Source organism: Barbatula barbatula (genome assembly GCF_947034865.1).
Source record: "Barbatula barbatula genome assembly, chromosome: 19".
Classification (NCBI taxonomy): Eukaryota; Metazoa; Chordata; class Actinopteri; order Cypriniformes; family Nemacheilidae; genus Barbatula; species Barbatula barbatula.
In genome coordinates, this window is record NC_136782.1 from 22,580,447 (window position 1) to 22,599,867 (window position 19,421).

General features: G+C 40.6%; 3 protein-coding genes across 5 annotated transcripts; 2 read left to right on the forward strand and 1 right to left on the reverse strand.

Annotated features, from left to right (window-relative positions):
• The first annotated feature begins 1,101 nt into the window (after nt 1-1,101).
• tmem25 (transmembrane protein 25) lies at nt 1,102-8,666 on the forward strand. Of its 2 annotated transcripts, XM_079481271.1 has the most exons (9): nt 2,600-2,906; nt 3,355-3,409; nt 5,284-5,634; nt 5,716-6,006; nt 6,537-6,668; nt 6,757-6,790; nt 6,860-6,966; nt 7,044-7,130; nt 7,219-8,666. In XM_079481271.1, the coding sequence occupies exons 1-9, from the start codon at nt 2,865-2,867 to the stop codon at nt 7,290-7,292; spliced, it is 1,173 nt and encodes a 390-aa protein (XP_079337397.1). In that variant the 5' UTR covers nt 2,600-2,864; the 3' UTR covers nt 7,293-8,666. The 2 variants fall into 2 exon arrangements, with proteins under 2 accessions (XP_079337396.1, XP_079337397.1); XM_079481270.1 differs by lacking the exon at nt 2,600-2,906 and adding an exon at nt 1,102-1,224 and having other exon boundaries at nt 5,284-6,006; nt 7,219-8,665.
• Nucleotides 8,667-8,753: 87 nt separating this feature from the next.
• On the forward strand, nt 8,754-12,582 carry LOC306908899 (T-cell surface glycoprotein CD3 gamma chain). 2 transcript variants are annotated; one of them, XM_079482169.1, is made up of 6 exons: nt 8,754-9,045; nt 9,637-9,737; nt 9,898-10,071; nt 10,146-10,289; nt 11,000-11,049; nt 11,144-12,582. In XM_079482169.1, exons 2-6 carry the CDS (start codon nt 9,680-9,682, stop codon nt 11,219-11,221), a joined length of 504 nt encoding a protein of 167 aa, XP_079338295.1. In that variant the 5' UTR covers nt 8,754-9,045; nt 9,637-9,679; the 3' UTR covers nt 11,222-12,582. The 2 variants fall into 2 exon arrangements, with proteins under 2 accessions (XP_079338295.1, XP_079338296.1); XM_079482170.1 differs by having other exon boundaries at nt 9,003-9,093.
• A 1,381-nt stretch (nt 12,583-13,963) lies between these two features.
• On the reverse strand, nt 13,964-15,395 carry LOC306908421 (T-cell surface glycoprotein CD3 epsilon chain-like). The gene is made up of 5 exons (XM_079481272.1): nt 15,154-15,395; nt 14,864-15,061; nt 14,667-14,783; nt 14,538-14,581; nt 13,964-14,424 (listed from the first exon to the last, which is right to left on the reverse strand). Exons 1-5 carry the CDS (start codon nt 15,254-15,256, stop codon nt 14,374-14,376), a joined length of 513 nt encoding a protein of 170 aa, XP_079337398.1. The 5' UTR covers nt 15,257-15,395; the 3' UTR covers nt 13,964-14,373.
• Nucleotides 15,396-19,421: the final 4,026 nt, after the last annotated feature.

Consider the following 19,421-nt stretch of genomic DNA (forward strand, 5'->3'; position numbering starts at 1 on the left):
TCAATAGAATGTTTATTGATTTAAACATATGCCACAAATAATAATAATAATAATAAACAGAAGTCTAGGGTGTGTATTAGGAACCGCTCATGCGCAAATGATGATTTTGTTGTGCGATGATTTACGACACTGCACGATCTGTTCCACGCTTGCGCAGCTTTCTTTAACTTTCTATTTTTTTACTGTTAAACTAAATACAATACTCAATTTACTTCGCTGCTGTCCACCTCGTATCATTTCACAATGCGTTCTGTCAAGTCAGTTTGAAATACTGTAATGTTTCTCCTGACTTTGTAGTTCTTTCTTCATGTAAATGAATATAGTCTAGTTAGACATACGTGTTATGTTCCTTATTGGCTTCAGTAAACACCATTGAAGGGATTATTTTACTAATTAAGATTAAATGGATAGATATTAGCTAATAAATTACTACATTAAAGTTAATAGTATTATCAGATTTTAATTAAAAAAACGACACAAACCCGTAAGGTTAATAGACATGATACAGCAATGAATAGCAAAATGGAGTTTGGAGGAAATTGAAGATTTGCAGACGATAAAAATACTTTATTCCACATGTAACCAAAATCATCCATGTTCATGTAACAACTCTATTATTTTGGATTGGCAACCACATAAACACATATCGTAATCATGGTAACGTAAGCAATAAAAACAGACTCGCTGTGAACGGCGTGATCTGGATCATTTAAGCATGACAAATAGCAAAGCACTGTACATGCTTTACGAGAACACAAATCTGTGTCATGACGTGTGTGTCCTCGTCAACTAAATTTCTTAATAAACATACTAAATTATTTTTCAAGGTTTCTGTAATGTTATGTTTAATATAATATATATATTCTGAAGGTTTAGGCTGCACTAGTTAGATCAACCAGAACCAGGAACACTTCCAATAACAACTGATGCTTTCCTGTATCTCAGTGGTAAGAGCATTGTGTTATCAGCTCAAGGTTGTGTGTTGGATCTCAGGGGATTGCAGATACCTGTGTGTAAATGTATAGAATAATGCAATTTAAGTCGCTTTGATAAAAGCATCTGCCAAATGCATAAATGTAAATGTAAACTGATGCATTTATAGCATCAAAGAGTGCAGAACAGTACTCTACTCTCAGTCAGTCTTGTCTCATTGTTCCAAGGTTCCCAGAGCGGGCAGGATGCAGTCCATACCCAGACCTGACAAATGCTGTGATGATAAAGCTGGTAATAAATCATTAATGATAATCTTAAATCTAATAATTTTTTTGTTGTGCGCGCACTGTCGTGCTTATGCAGAGGATGCAGCTTTTGCTAGAGGGGAACTGGAATCCCCTGGTTAGGCCTGGTCTCCCTCGGAGGTTTTTGGGTTCACTCTGGAGTTTTAGGTTCCTCGCCTTTAAATCAAGTGAAAAACACTCTTTTAGAAAAACACTCTTGGTTTTGTGGGGACCTTCAGATGTGTGTGTGAGGTCATTCTCAGCAGCGCCCCTGTAGGCCGGAGCAGGAAGTGTAATGGTAGATGAACCCACTTCTCAATTGTTTGAATGGTTTTTCCCAGAGAAGTGTTGGGACTGTGTAAAGGTTATTTAAGAGGCTGCTTACTCAAAGCTGCCATCACACCTGCAGTTTCTGCCAATCTCAAATCAATCTTGAGTACATATAGAGTAGTTGCATACTTTGTATCTTCAAAGAGTATTTGGTTTAGGTTTAATTATGATTATTTCTGACGTCATGGTGGTGTGCGGGGGGAGGAAGTAAATCATGAGCACACACGAGCATTATAATCGGGTCTTCCTATCGCTTCCGTGTTACGAAACATTCCGAAACATGTTGTATTGCTGGGGGAGAGTATCAAGCACAGTAATACTACGTCTAAATACTAAATCAACTCTTGCCATCAGATTAACCTCTATAAGATATGTGGTTTAAACTTCTAAAATCTTTAGTGAACTTAACAAAGCTGTCAAACAGATCGTGTTTCACCATCTAACAGGGGACCAAATGTCAATTTGTTCAACAAATAAAATGCTTATTATGTGACATGTTTATAAACTGTTTATTTCACATAAAACATTCAGTTGAATTGTGTATAAATAACATGAAATAGTGACTTCATTCAACACATTGACTTTGATTCCCTGTTTGCTGCTGTTAAGCGACACAAGACTTTAAAATGTCGTAAATTCATAAACATTTTGGAGGTTTAAACACAAACTTTCATGTTGATTTAATGTATTGAAGCTTTCCAGTTGATTCAGTAAAATGATGTGAACAGAAAGATTTTATTTCGGTTAAACACACTGAACATTTTCGATAGAACAGTCCACTTCAACCACCAGTCAATTTAAAATGGAAGGGAACTGAATTTTCTTCAACTCTGACACGTTCATGTCTTGTTGGACATCGGTCAGGGTTGAAGTCCCCAGATGGCATGTTTAAAGAAAATGAATATTCACAGTTATATTATGAAAATAGACCTTAAATGAACATTTTTTATGTCACTTTTGTTTCTTTAGTAATGTAGACGTGTGTGTGTGTTCTGTGTGCTGTTGTTTCTGTCTGAGAGTGAATCTGCAGTGCAGATGGTCAGACATGAGCAGCTGAGCACAGATGTGATCTGTGAATTCAACACGCACACACACACGCACACACACATCAGTCATCAGTGAACACTCCTGCTCTGCTGCCTCCAATGGGATGTGCATTGCTAATATATCACTGCTAACATCGAGTGCTGCGTCAGACTGTGTGTGTGTGTGTGTGTGTGTCTCTTGCAGGAGTGTGTGTGTGTGTTTGTGTGTGTGTGTGTAAGAGTGAGTGAGTGTGCGCGTTTGTCTTCATGTGTGTGTTTGTGCTCTGAATGGATGGACAGTCTGTCGACATCAACAGCGGCTCTGTGTACAGAGGTAAGACACTCAGAGTGTGTGTGTGTGTGTGTGTGTGTGTGTGTGTGTTTCGTTTCAGCATCACCTGCAGTGTGTCTGTGTTTGTGTGTGTGTGAGAGAGAGAAAGAGAGAGAGAGAGAGAGAGAGATTCTGAGAGATTCAGATTCTGTCAACAACCTGGAAGAGATGAAGTTGTGTTTTCTGTTGGTGGTTGTGCTGTTTGCTTGTGTGTGTGTGTGTGTGTGTTCTTCACATGCAGTGTTTGTTTTGCTTCAATATCCGCTGCAGTGTGTGTGTGTTTAATTCATCAGCTCATGAACTCATAAAGCACATTTTTACTCATTCTTCTCATCTTAGTTAGCATCTCTCCTTCTCTTCTGTTTGTGTATTTGTTGAGAATATCTCCAGTCCGTGATGTTTTGATTGACACTCATTATTATATAGTGTGTGTGTGTGTGTGTGTGTGCAGGTGAATATGCCTCTTGCTGCTTTATTCCTTCACACGTTTACCTGGGCCTGTACAGGTAAGACCACTCACACACCACAGTCATTTAAGTGACATTGATAGTCATTTTGAAGGATTTGTTTTATTTCCAGTGAATAATTAAAGTACAAACACACACACACACACACACACACACACACACACACACACACACACAGATCAGTGTTTTATTAGAAATTATTCTTTAATGTCTGCAGTTTGTTTTGAAATGAAACATTCAATTTTTATGTTCAATTCAAATGTAAAATGTTTTAATTGAGTTTGTGTCACAGCAGCTTTACATGGAAATAAAGAAACACAAACACACCAAAATAAAATAGAACATTACATGTCATATTTATCACATATGGTAACCTGAATGCGTAAAATCACAGTTTAATAAAACACAAAAACTAAATCAATATATGTTTATTAATAACCTATGACATTATATTTAAATTAATTTAAGCAAACTGCCTGTTCCTGGCATTTGAACATTGTGTCAAACAGACCTCATTATGGAAGGTCTGCATTCGTTGCAAATGAGCTAATAAAATATTTCAAATCAATATTTCATGTTCAATAACTTATGATGTTATAAGTCTAATGTACAGACAGATAAACCCCTTCAGTGTTATAACTTCCTCAGCTCTTGGTCCTGATCACTGTCTGGGTTTATTATTGCAATAAGTGTATTATATGTATATAGGGTAATTCTGTCATCCTTTACTCACCCTCAGATTGTTCTAAACCCGTCTACAATTCTTTATTCTGTTGAACACAAAGGATGATATTTTGAAGAATGTCAGTAACCACACAGATCTCATCCCCCATTTACTGCAATAGTAGGTCAAATAAATAGCATGGGAGTCAATGGGGGCTGAGATATCATTCTTCCAAATATCTTTCTGTGTGTTCAGCAATTCAAATCAATGTAGACAGGTTTGGTTCTAGTAAACGATGACAGAATTTTTGGATGACCTGTCCATTTAAAGTCCCTGTGAACAAGAATCGTTGAGATCGTTTTTACTTCCGTATTCTGACACATTTCCGAGTGAAAAGGAATTTCAAAGGAGAAAATTGATTGGATGTGTAAAAACAGCTGTTTCATTCATTTTGAAATGAAGCCGGCAGCAGACAGTTGAAGGGGAGGAGTTAACGGATGCTCCGGCCAAGCCGTCTAAGTTTGCTTCATTTGAGATGGATCGTCACTTCAGGGCGGAAGTCCATTTTCAAATTTTAACTGAAGATTATGAGGGCACATGAATTTTGGAAAGAGAACGACCCACATTAAGAAACTATTTTTAATTTCACTGAGATTTTAAGGAGGGCTAGTTCTCCTTTGACACGCGACCGCTGTAAACTCTGGTAAAAATTTGTGTTTTGCTTTTTATTTTTTACTGTTTCTTAGTGAAGCTTAACATGCTGAATACGAACATCACATTAGTATTTAGTTTTTACAGTCGACGGTACTCACAAAAAACTAAACAAAAATTTCACATTGTGGTATTATTACTCGTACGCAGAAATTATAAGGTAGTGGCACAACACTGAACTTAAAACAACAGTTTAACATAACACTTGAACACTAAAAATGAGTCGTCCAAAACTTTATTCTTGTTTATTTGCAATATATACCAACATATAATTCAAATGAATAATTAATGAGCTCAACATTTACTTGAGCAAAATATAGACTTAAAACATAGAGTCTACATGAAAATAAAAATGACCACAATAAATAGCACCACACAATTGTAGAAAAACTATCAAAAGGTCGGCAAACTGTGTCATTTAATGTTTGCTTGAACCGATGTGAAATAAAGCAGCAGTCTTGCTCACTTTCTAGTTACACTGTACTTGTATTTGTGTAAAAATGAATCTAATCTCATTTCTGTTGTTGGTTTAATTCAGCAGCCATTGATCCCGCCCCCAAGATTGACGGACGGCAGAGCTCTTCAGTCACTTTACAAGAGAACGTCACTCACCATTTCAACTGCCAATCAGAGGGATGGAATCCACAAGCCCCTCCCTTGCTCACCTGGTACTTGAACGGCGAGAGACAGAGCGAGGTGACGGGCAGCAGGGGGGCGGGGCATGTGGTGATGACATCACCGGACCAGACCGGACGTCTGAAGTTCGGTTCGGAGCGGAACAGCACGTTCACACTGCGACCCAAACGCGGGGACAGAGAGCTGGTGTGTGCCGCACAAAACCCGGCGGGCGGAGACAGTTATAACGCCAGCGTCACGCTGGACGTGCAGTGTAAGTCCCACACAACTGATCCCGGATCAGACTCGCTGCGTGTCCCGAAGTCTAAAGCACACTTTCCCCCTGTTGTTTCAGTTCAGCCGGAGATTCTGAGGGTGACCGCTCACTACAGCGAGACGTCGGACCCCGGCCTGTCCCTCATTCTCTTTGCTTTGGTGCGCTCCAACCCCCCCGCCACCATCAGCTGGGTGGATCCGTCCGGTCAGGTGCTCGCCAACACAACTGACTTCCTCATCCTGGACTCGCGGAGCTACCCGTGGCTAGCCAATCACAGTCTACACATCACCCTGAGTAGCCTATCAGGAAACATCTCGGTGAACGCCAACAACAGCCTCGGCTCCGCCCACACTAACCTGACCCTCACAGGTCTGCAGCATTAACAGTAAACGTTAACATTAAAGTCCCGGTGAACGGGAAGTTGCGATTGGTTTAACTTCTGTATTTTGACGCATTTCCGAGTGAAACTTAATTTCGAATGAGACAAATAGTGGGCATGGCTTTAGTCTTCTTCCTCGATTTGATTGGATGTTTAAAAACAGCCGTTGCTATTGTAATGGCACCGACAGCGAGTGACAGGTGAAGGGGAGGAGTTAAAGGATGCTCCACCCAGCCATTTGAGATGGATTGTCCTTGCATGCCGGAAGTGCATTTTCAGATTTTAACAGAAGATTATGAGAGCACACGACTTTTGAAAAAAGAATGACCCACATTAAGAAATTATTTACAATAAATGCATCAATATTTCATGAAAACATTTTGTCACTTTGAATTTCACTGTGACTTTAAGCGCTCGGCTCACTTGACAGATCTCAAGTGTGTTCTGTTGGGAAGCTCAGTTGTTAGGTCATGATATCTTTGTGTGTTTGTTGTATTGAATCTTCCAATCGATCGTACAGAATTCCTGAAGTCACGGGTGGAGGTCCCCATGTTTGGAATTGTGACGGGCGGAGCTGCCGGATTCATCACCCTCCTCATCCTCACACTCATGGTCTTCTTCCTCTTACAGAAAGACAAAACCAAAGCCATCGGTACACACACACACCTGCAAACACAAAAATACTGCAGTAATAACTTCAGAAATTAACTCTCTCTCTCTCTCTCTCTCTCTCTCTCCAGAAGAGCCGGTGGAAGTGCATATTTCCTCAAAATGGTGAGCTGATGAGAGTCAATATGACCCTTTCAGATGATGTCATATTCACACGTGCATGTGTGTGTGCAGCGGTGATGTGCTGAAGGTTCAGGTGAACAGGACATATCTCCCGCGTGAGAACATGTCTCTCCCGTCACACGTGCACTTGAATGATGACCGAACACTCTGTAAAGGCGGTGAGTGTCATTCAGTCACAGTTCTCAGAACGGTCAACTATCACAACACATCAAACTCAATCTGTAAATGTTCACAGGACAACAGAACTCCAAACACAACACACTGGAGAGAAAGCGCAGAGATGAGGAAGATGAAGATCTGTCTGCGGCTTACGCTGCCCGAGGTCAGAGGTCATGACCTGTACGTGTGTGTGTGTTGTCAGTGGAGTGATGTGATGTGATGTCATTGTGATTGACACGTTGTCTGTGCAGGGTTTGCTAGATATCCAATGGTGGGTTACATCTATAAAGTGAGCAGCACCAGCAGTGATGAGATCTGGCTCTGAACATCCTCTACACACACACACACACACACACATCATCAGATCCTCTCAACATCAGACATATCAAATCTATGTGTAACGTGACCTCATTGAGCTCTGGTGTGCCTAAAGGAACAGTTCATCCAGAAATGATCATCTAGTCATTATTTACTCGTGTCATTTAGGACGTTTACTTTTTAACTGTGTAACAGATAGAACAACAACAACCATGTGAGTAGATTAAAGTCCCTGTGAAGCTTCTGTATTTTCACGAATGTCCGAGTGAAATGGAATTTCTAATGAGATAAATAGTGGGCATGGCTTTCGTCTTTCTCTGCGATTTGATTGGATCTACAGAACAGCCGTTGCATTTTGTAATGTAACCGGCAGCAGACTGACAGTTGAAGGGGAGGAGTTCACGGATGTAGTCATCTTACATGGATAGTCGTCACATGAAGGAAGTGCATTTTCAGATTTTAACTATTTACAATAAACGCTGCAATATTTCATGAAAAAAATAGACATTATAATTGATTATTTCACTGGGACTTTAACAACCTGTGTCATTGTGAATATACATCATGAGTCATGTGGAGTTTTTTAATGATGCTTGTTGTTTTGATGCTCGAGAGCGGAAAACACAAAACAACACTTTACACTGCTACTGAAGACAACAGCAGGATGAGTGAATCATGAACTCCTTTAACACTCTCAGTGTCCGGTTCAGTGGCAGTGCATGATGGGATGTCATCATCATTATAAGATGGCTTCATGAATGTACACCAGAATCATATTTAAAACGTTTGCATGGCGGACTTATGAAAAGTTCTCCGTTGGTTTGTCTTAACATCCGATCACAGTATTTACCCAGAATTCTTTGCTGCTATACGGAATGCTGTTTGTGATATAATAAACCATTAGATGTTATGAGATAAAGACATATTTAAAAAGGTTATAAAACCAATTGTATGTGTGTATTTAAAGTGATGGGAAACCTCTCATCATTTCTTCATCCTCCTGTGTGAGTCCCTTCTTCTCCAGAACACAACAGAAGATATTCTGAAGAATGTTGATCATCAAACACTGAACTCCATTGATTTCCATTGTGTGAACAGAAAACCACTCAGACATTCTCAAAAGATCTTCTGTTGTGTTCCACTGAAGAGACTCACATACAGATTTACAAACACATGAGAGAGAAGAAATGATGGCAGACTATGGATATGAAGATGCATGATGTTGTCCTGCGTGTGTCCAGCAGGTGGCGCAGCTGCAGTCTTTACTCTGATCTTCTGTGTGATTTTCTACTTGTTAAAGCTGCTGACTCTGTCTAACAATAAAAAGACAAATTAATAAATGTATGTAGTTAACCAGAGAGTAAATCCAGTATCATAACTGAACACTGATGTTTCTTCTTCATTCTGTGTAATGTTGTGTAGCGCTGATGTTGTGCTGGAGTTTACAGATGTGTTTGAGATGGTTTTTGTGCTCACAGGTGCTTGTGGTCTACAGTTATTGAACCGGATGTCATATGTGGCGTCTGCGCTTTATAGATGAATATATTAACAATTACAAGAACTCCACAACACGCACACATGAGCTCATTTCAGGTTTGATGTTAGTGTTTTATTGAGTTATTGAGATTGAGTTGGGTCTCATGTTCATTTGAACTGCTTGAGAGACTCTTCATCACTTGACTTCCTTGTCATCACTCGCTTCCTCTTCATCATCATCAGAAGTTCAGTGTGAGAGTCAGACGACACTGGCCGGATTACGGGTGCGTACATCAAACTTCTCTTAAAACTTCTTAACTTACATTTCAAAGGTGATGTTGATGTTTCTGCTTTGTCAACGTTTTATTTTTACTCAGAATAATCATTCAAAATCCATCTGACAGGAATGAGGTTCATTTTTGTCGCCATCTCATTTTGAATCAAATTGTTAGTAAAACGTTTTTTACAAATATTAGATCTTTTAATGTCAATACGTGGAGAGCTGCTCATCTTGATCTGTGACTAAGAAGACGTTTACAATGAACTATTGTAATGATCTGTTTTATATGTAAACACCGCACTGTCAGATTTCCAATGTTTATTTGATTGAAATGTATGTTCATCTTTCTACATGACTTTATAAACTTCATTCACTAATAACAGACAACATGTTCAGCGCTCTCTCATTTGAAAGTCACTTTAGAATGAAGAACTTCAGTGATGTGTATAAAGCAAACTCTCAATGTTTCCGTGCAGTGTAGACATGAGAAACAGAACAGCGTTCACATCATGGCTGGTGTTCACATTCACACAACAAAATGGAGGATTGTGATCCTCCGCCACAACAGCGCCTCAAGTTATGTTTCTATTCACAGGAATCAAAGTGAAAAAACATCACGGACACGAGAAGACAGAAACATGGACAGAAGATGTTTGATGTGTGTCTTCTGCCTGCTGATCACTGTGAGCGCAGAGGGTAAGAGTCATGTGTTCATTCACTCACCCATTAGATTCTATACATACTAAAACATATGTAATAAACCCAATGTGTGTTATAGTTTTTCTTTTTGTTTTGTCACTCTTGATCTGATTTTGTGCCTCATCACTTTTGAAACAATGTTTATTTTTGCTTCCAGGGCTTTCCATCAAGATTCCTCCAGAAGAGGATGATAGTTTAACGCTAGAGTGTTCTGGAGGAATCTTTGAAATAAACAACAATAAAACATTAATTCTCTCTTGGGATAAGTCTGGAGATTATGTTTGCAAAGGGAGTTCTAATGAAACAGTCACAGTTACAGTAAGAGTCAGAAGTAAGTGGAAGTCCATAAATCCCGTGTTGATGTTTTTCTACTGTTTGTGATGTTTGGTGTTGAAATGTTTGCAGACAGTGAGAATCTGATCCAGATGGACTCCGCAACAAGCATCACTATACTGCTGGGTGACATCGCAGCGACCGCTCTGATCGGATGGGCCGTTTACAGCATCTGTGCTCAACCCAAACCCAAGAACAACTATCAGAGAAATAAAGGTGTGTTAACATCAACAAACAACAAAACCTCCCGTGTGTCCGTCAGGTCACTGTACTCGTACTGATAGCTTCATAAATATGATGAAAGTGCTCCAAGTTCACATCATGAAGAATAATAAATAACATAAAGAATACAATAGTCACGTTTATATTCCTATATACAGCCGCCGAGACCCTTTTCTATTTATAGGCATGTGTCCGGGTGAAATGATCATTTTTGTTTCATTCTGTAAACTACTAACACATTTGATTTTCAAATTACAAATAAAAACATTGTTACATGACGATTACATTAAAAGTTGGAAGGGCCTCTTCAGACTTTCAGTGTGACCGAGACTTGAGTCGAAAACCATTCATCCATCAATTCAATATAAACCTTCTGCCACAAAAACATTCTCCACTTTACATTTAATTCATTCAATATTTCACATCCGCATTCATATCTGCATGACACACAAATGTTTGTTCTTCTTATTTTTCTTGTGCAGTAAACATTATAGAAACACTTGAAGAGTTTGGTTTTTTAAACAATTAAACATTTTCAAAAGTCATGTTTTGTATTATGTTTATTATGGCTTAAATCAAAACAAAGCAACTGCGGTTTGATTGATATTCATTGGAAGGCACAATAACAAAACCTGATTTTTGAACATGAGTTTCGTCATTTTGGAAGCAAACTCTTCAGTTTGTCTCTGTGTTTTTCTCTTCAGCGTCGGACAGGCAGAATTTAATCAATAATTCAGGAGGAGACACATATCAGGTACAATTTTTCTTCAGTCCTAATATGTCAAATAATGTAAAGCTGATTTACATGTAAAAGATGAATTCGTCATAAATGTTTTCTTGATGTTCAGCCGCTGAGCTCCCGCACGGACGACTACAGCACGCTTCAACCAACACGCAAGAATAAAAACCGAGCTGTTTCACCCTAAACAAGACAACATTTAACTACAATTTGGGTTCCAAGTATTTGGTTCCATATTTCAAAAATCATGTTTTTAATGATGTTATCATGTGTTTCTTATGTTGTATTGTGTTAGTTAGCTAACACAAGTTATTACGGCTTAAATCAAAACAAACCAACAAAAGTTTGATTGATAATAATTGGACTGCACAATAAAAATATTTTTTTGAAAATAAATCTCATTTTGGAACCAAACACTTATTTTATATTCAATGACCAAATTCAGCAAAAATGTCTGTGTAGTTTTTACTTGAGCTGTCTGCCTTCTATATCTACTGTATCTATTCATATTTAGACTTTCACTTGAATATTCTGAACACAAATCTTACATTTCTAACAAATCTCTCTTTTATTCTAACAAAGTGATGACGTGAGATTAAGATGAAGACTTAACGAAATAAAGATTTGTATTATATTCATGTCATGTTCATGTCGACACTGTCCTTTGAAACCTTGAAAGTTCAAATCTTTCAGCGAATGGAAAAAACGGATTGAATACTTGAACTACACTGCACTGTTCAATCCCTTTTGATTCTTAGATATTAGCAAAACAAAACAATATCAAACATAAAGGGCTTTTAATAAAAGTGATTCATAAATAAAATCACAAAATCAAGAAGAGATGAGGTGACAGAAGGACAGCAGTGATATGAATTGAGTAACATCACTTACCTATAATAGATAACTTGAACAAACAATAAACGGCTTTTATTCATCATTAATGTTAGTTAAAAATACACTTCTATAGTAGTTTATATTGTGCGTAAAGTCAACGGTGTTATAAAAGGACAAATGAACACTCACAGTGTGTATACAGTATAATCTACACTCCTAAAGTGTGGATTATAGACACTGTACGTGTTCATTTGACATTTTTTAACACTGCCGATTTTGCTGTGTACGATTTAAAATGTATTAGTAAATGTGACAAAAAACATAAATAAATACTAAAGAAGTTTTGTTTATTGTTCGTTCATGTTAACTGAAGTTCATGAATAAAAACATAATGTAATGTGTGGCCACCATGTGTTAATAAAATAAATATTTCCGCTACGTTTTGACAAAATGAAATGGAAATCAGATAAATGTTCTGTGAGTTTTCTCTGTTCACGTCGTGATCATTTTGCAGTAGATGTTGCTGTTGTAGACGCACGGACGAGTAAAGAATAATGCAAAAGGATTCATTACTTTCACTCTTTGATGCGTGTTTTCTTTTCTCTCATGAAATATGTTTTTTGAGCAAATGTTGCTGGTTTATGAAATCATCATTTTATGTGAATATTTGTCTGACGTTCATATATTCAATAAATATCCTCTTCTTTCTGGCGGAAAATGATTTGTGTCATCTGATCAGCATGTTGCATTGAATGATAACATTTAATCCCCACATATGAAATAATTCATTCACATATAAACAACACGTTGAAGCTCAGTTGTGAGGAACAGACTTCTTGAATATTTTTCTCGTATTTCTCAATTCTTATTCAGGTTTGTGATGTCAGTGATGGCAAACTGAATTCTTTCAACAAATGATAATTCACATTTCACTTCATACAACAGCACAAGTCTTTTGAAGTGCTTCACATTTATCCGTGTGCAGTATTATATATTTATACTGTATATAGTCATTATCAGTGGTTATCATGTTGTCATGTTATACAGTAAAAGTTCTCAGTGTGAGAAATGATTCAGTATGACCTCTCAACGTAACATTTATTTAAAGAAATAGATCACACAAAAATCTAAATCCTGTCGTGTTTGTAAATCTGTACGTGAGTCTCTCTGTTCAGTGGAACACAACAGAAGATATTTAGAGAAATGTATCAGTGGTTTGTGTTCATATAATGGAAGTCAATGGAGTTCAGTGTTTGATGATCAACATTCTTCAAAATATCTTCTGTTGTGTTCTGAAGAAGAAAGAAACTCATACAAGTAAATAAATGATGATTCTGTGACAATAACATGCAAAGGTAAAAAGACTGATAACTATACTGTGATAACCAATAATTATCAGTGTATTTAATATATAATATATATAATTATCATAGTGCAAAGTTAAGTTGAGTTTTCAGAATTGTCACAAAGACAACAGCCCACTTTCCTCATAAATAAGCTCATTGCTTTCTGAAATCCTCTCAAATATGTGTCCTTGTCACATCAACAACAGGTTTAATTCCACTGATACATTTCTGACGTCTGGAATCTATCATCAGCGGTTTTCAGGAAAATATAACTGATGGTTGAATACATTTACACATTCTCACATTTCTGAGTAAAAGTGTCAAGTCTAAAATAGTGAAGAGAGAATTCTCAATTCTATGTTTTTGCCGCATTGTTTGTTTCGCATGGAATTGCAGCATTTTGTTTGTTTTTCAGGTTTTGCTAAAAATGTTGCTACTGTTTCCACAGCCAGCAGTTTATTAAGTTTTATAAGTTATTACTTATAAATACATTTCTGCTGGTTTGTTTTACTGCGGCTTCCGTCAGCTCATGAGGTGCAGAGAATCAACACTCAGATCTACCTCACGCACACACACACACACACACACGCACGCACGCACGCACACACACACACATGCACGCACACACATCCTGTTTGTATACACCACGCACCAATTTCATCTGTGAATGTTAAACTTCAGAAGCACAAAGGCCGCAGTCTACAGAAGCGAACGCAAATATATTTTCCATCATGAACGAACACAGAGAATCACTTCAAGCGTTTATTCAATTGATTTGGATGATAATATGATCAACACATTATTCTTGTGAAATGAGAGACATGTACATCGTGTGTCACATTTGATGAGTTTTCAACATTACAGCATAAGAGAAAACAAGAATGTCACACAGTTGTTGAGTTTGTATAGAAACAGTATTTACAGGAACTCAGTGGATGTTTCCACTTTCTCAGGTTTTTCTATCTGAAGTTTCATAAATGAGTTTCTGATGTTTGATACACAGAAGTTTCCACACACACACATTTACTGTATTAGTAGGTGTAACATATACGTCACACAGAGTCAATGTTTCACAAACACTTTTGTGACTATTTATAAGAACGACTTTGCTTTACAGGTTTTCTGCTGCTGTCAAAGTGGAACAGAATCTGCGTCTGATCTACTTGAGTCCTGCGTACACATCACGACTTTGGGTCTTGGGGTTAAGGGCCTGAAGGTAAAATCATATATATATTTAGTTTATACATGTCGCTACCTTTCATACACATTTATGGAAAAATATTGAAAACACTTGTTTCACATGAAGGGCACAAACATACGCACCTCATAGTCAGGGTTTGGGGGTCTTGGAGCGTTTGATACTTGATCTGAAAATGGATTTCATTTGCAGTGAATCATTCAGGAATAGTCAAGAAGACTAGTTTAGGACAGATTTAGATGTGTGTATTGTACCTTTCTTTCTCTGTGTGCAGAAGTAAACGATAAGGATGACTCCGCCAGTAAAGAGTAAATCAGCGAGTATAACACCACCGGCCATGGATCCGCTCAGCTCATGACAGTCCTTACACACTGACACAAACAGAGAGAAGATTGTGTGTGTTTGTGCGTTTCACAACATCATCATTCACTTCACACATGTGTGTCCTCACCGCTCGCCTTGATGAAGAAATAATGTTTCTTTTTATTCGTCTCGCAGGTGTAGAAACCTGTGACTGTTCCACCTGAAGCCTCAATCTCATACGGGTTGTTTTTTTGGCCTTTTATTTCATCTTTACCAAGAATCCACTTCATTTCATTAGGTCCTGCATGAGGACAGGTCAGAATGACACTCTTATCTTTGAACTCTACTGCAAGAAGAATGAAGAAATCAATACACAGAAGCCTTCTTCCACATGTAAAGTGATCATCATCCAGAGTTATGATGTGAATATCTTCTTACCTTGAGCCAGATCTTTGACCTCGATTTGTTCGTCGGTCTGGCTGTGAACTTCTTGCACAGCAGCTGTGAGCAACAGTAACATGAAATTCATAAGAATCATCATTTCAGAATCCTCTTGAATAATATTGATTTAGATCAATGAACCGCTCTTATGTGTTTCAATCCTTTCAAACACGAGCAGCCGTTGAATCTCTCATACGCTCTCAGACGCTCTGTCTTCTGATACAGGAAAAGGACACGTCAGATATGATTCTCTCTCTCTCTCTCTCTCTCTCTCTCTCTCTCTCTCTCTAACAAGATGCAATGTCATTTTGTTAAATAGTAAGTAAAAGTGCAACTGAAGACTTAAATAAAAAAAAAATGTTTTTGAATATATCAATCAAACTGCAGTTGGTTTGTTTTACATTTAACCCAAAATATAGCTAACTAACACCATAAAAACATGATAGCATAAGAATGTTTTGTAAAACAGAGTGTTCTAAATACATGTATGGGTGTATCTGAAAACTGACTTGAGTAAAAGTACAGATACCTTGCAGAGAAAATGACTCTGATACACGTTACAAGTCACCAATTTCAAAACGACTTGAGTGAAAGTCTTTGAGTATTTGATTTTAACCGGACTTGAGTATTTGACTCATAATGAATTTAGGTTAAAAAAAAGCACTAGTTTAATTAAGAGCCTTGTCAGGGAAAAAACAAGAAGCACTTGATTCTTGAGAAGAGAAGTTGAGTGTCTTTTCTGACATCTGACAATCAAAAAACAACAAAATCAAGGTGGACACCGCAGCCTAACGTCTATTCCACACACCCAAGTCTCAGTTCAGCTCAAGTGCGATCAAGCAACTGAATAAATAACAACAAGGTCAAATCAGAAACCATATGGGTGGACAGAACTATACGTGCTGTGGTGAACAAACCCACGATGGCGGTCTCCTGTCGGGGAACATGAGCGAGTACAGAGCATCGTGCTATCCTCTCCGCCGCTTAGTTAAAGACGCCAAACTCCACTTCAGGGAACGAGTGGCGTCTTGTTTTCAACTCAATGACTCCCGACACATGTGAAAGGGACTGAGGACCGTCTGCAACTTCGGTACTAAATCCTCTGCAGAGGTGAGAGCAGATCCGTTGCTGGCTGACGAGTTAAACTCTTTCCACGGCCAATCTGCAATGAAATCTGAATCGTCCCAATAGATCTACTGAGGAAGCCATCTCTCGCGTCCTGCACTCTTCCCTCACGCACACGACAGCAACAATGGGAACTTTGTAAGGCTGCTATTCATTGACTACATCTTAGCCCTCAATGATATAGTTCCCAGTAAGCTAACTTCCAAACTCCTGATTCTGTGATTGGATTCAGACCTCAGGCACAGCTTTCCTGTAGCTCAGTGGTTAGAGCTTGGCACTTGCAATGCCAAGGTCAAGGGTTCGATCCCGGGGATTGCACATACTTAGAAAACAAATGCAATGTAAGTCACTTTGGATAAAAGCTCCTATCAAATGCGTAAATGTAAATGTAAAGTGAAAGTAGGCAAGTTCATCTCCAACTCCATCAACCTGAGTGTAGGAGTGCCACAAGGCTGTGTCCTGAGTCCACTACTCTACTCTCTCTACACACGTGACTGCGTGTCTTCTCACAGCTCAAAGCCTTTTTGCACTGGACATGCTGGCCTCATCCCCGGCTACAGTCATGTCCTCATCATCTCACATATAAACCATCAGCGATTGACAACTACCTGATAATGCCCTGGCATAAAGAAAACACGTTAACAAGTTTCAGCAAGTAAGGGCAACATGCACAAGATCTATTCACGAGTTCGCCCTCGCTAATAAACAGCTCCTTGTTGGGATAGATGGTAAAGCATGGGAATGAAGGTTATGCGTATTTGGCGTGTTGTGCAGGGAGTGGGCTCCGAGCCCGCCGGATCTATCCGAACCCGGAGCACTCTACCCTGCTCAGAGCAAGTGCTCCGGGCTCGGAACCGGCTCGAGCCCAGAACACACCCCCCCGGGGGTCCTGCGGGACTTTAGAAAAATGAGAGGAGCTGGGGTGGAGGAGGGATGCTTATCTGACAAGATGCAACAGGTAAGATTGTTTGTCTATTTATGATAGAGCTTGCAGGAGCTGATAGGGTAGATACGGTGATTGCTGATGGTGAACCAGCCTAGATCATTAAGTAGAGATTACGTGCTCGGCTGATAGGTGATTGCTGATGGTGAACCAGCCTAGATAATTAAGTAGAGATAGCGTGCTCGGCTGATAGGTGATTACTGCTGATGGAACATCGGGCTGATTTATATGCTTAGGTTCCTCCCGAACTTTGTTAATAAAACATCATTTCACGAGTTCGCCCTCGCTAATAAACAGCTCCTTGTTGGGATAGATGGTAAAGCATGGGAATGAAGGTTATGCGTATTTGGCGTGTTGTGCAGGGAGTGGGCTCCGAGCCCGCCGGATCTATCCGAACCCGGAGCACTCTACCCTGCTCAGAGCAAGTGCTCCGGGCTCGGAACCGGCTCGAGCCCAGAACACACCCCCCAAATGCAAATAAAGCTGGACAACCGCCGAAGTACGCATACACCCCCCCAAAAATGCCATGCTGTGCGTTACGGAGGTACAACCTGAAATTTAATAAACGAAAGGATGAGGGCCTGTTAGGGCTATCGCTGCTGCGATACTGGCCTCATGGCTAGTAGTGTCTGCTGCTACAGAGCTTTGTTGGAAGCTCGGGCCCCTGCGGGGGCAGTTGCTGCTGTGATACTAACCTCATTGCTAGTAGTGTCTGCTGCTACAGAGCGCTTGTTGGAAGCTCGGGCCCCTGCGGGGGCAGTTGCTGCTGTGATACTAACCTCATTTCTAGTAGTGTCTGCTGCTACAGAGCACTTGTTGGAAGCTCGGGCCCCTGCGGGGGCAGTTGCTGCTGTGATACTAACCTCATTGCTAGTAGTGTCTGCTGCTACAGAGCACTTGTTGGAAGCTCGGGCCCCTGCGGGGGCAGTTGCTGCTGTGATACTAACCTCATTGCTAGTAGTGTCTGCTGCTACAGAGCACTTGTTGAAAGCTCGGGCCCCTGCGGGGGCGGTCGACCCTTGTGCGACCAATGCGCTTGCGTGACCAATGCACGAGTGTGACTGGGAACCCTTGTGCGACCAATGCGCGTTGCGTGACCAATGCACGAGTGTGACCCTTGTGCGACCAATGCGCGTTTCGTGACCAATGCACGAGTGTGACCCTTGTGCGACCAATGCGCGTTGCGTGACCAATGCACGAGTGTGACCCTTGTGCGACCAATGCGCGTTTCGTGACCAATGCACGAGTGTGACCCTTGTGCGACCAATGCGCGTTTCGTGACCAATGCACGAGTGTGACCCTTGTGCGACCAATGCGCGTTTCGTGACCAATGCACGAGTGTGACCCTTGTGCGACCAATGCGCGTTTCGTGACCAATGCACGAGTGTGACCCTTGTGCGACCAATGCGCGTTTCGTGACCAATGCACGAGTGTGACCCTTGTGCGACCAATGCGCGTTTCGTGACCAATGCACGAGTGTGACCCTTGTGCGACCAATGCGCGTTGCGTGACCAATGCACGAGTGTGACCCTTGTGCGACCAATGCGCGTTTCGTGACCAATGCACGAGTGTGACCCTTGTGCGACCAATGCGCGTTGCGTGACCAATGCACGAGTGTGACCCTTGTGCGACCAATGCGCGTTTCGTGACCAATGCACGAGTGTGACCCTTGTGCGACCAATGCGCGTTGCGTGACCAATGCACGAGTGCTGCGGGGGCGGTCGCTGCTGCGATACTGGCTTCATTGCTGGTGGTGCCTGCTGCTACAGACCACTTGTTGGAAGCTCGGGCCCCTGCGGGGGCGGTCGCTGCTGCGATACTGGCTTCATTGCTGGTGGTGCCTGCTGCTACAGAGCACTTGTTGGAAGCTCGGGCCCCTGCGGGGGCGGTCGCTGCTGCGATACTGGCTTCATTGCTGGTGGTGCCTGCTGCTACAGACCACTTGTTGGAAGCTCGGGCCCCTGCGGGGGCGGTCGCTGCTGCGATACTGGCTTCATTGCTGGTGGTTCCTGCTGCTACAGACCACTTGTTGGAAGCTCGGGCCCCTGCGGGGGCGGTCGCTGCTGCGATACTGGCTTCATTGCTGGTGGTGCCTGCTGCTACAGAGCACTTGTTGGAAGCTCGGGCCCCTGCGGGGGCGGTCGCTGCTGCGATACTGGCTTCATTGCTGGTGGTGCCTGCTGCTACAGAACACTTG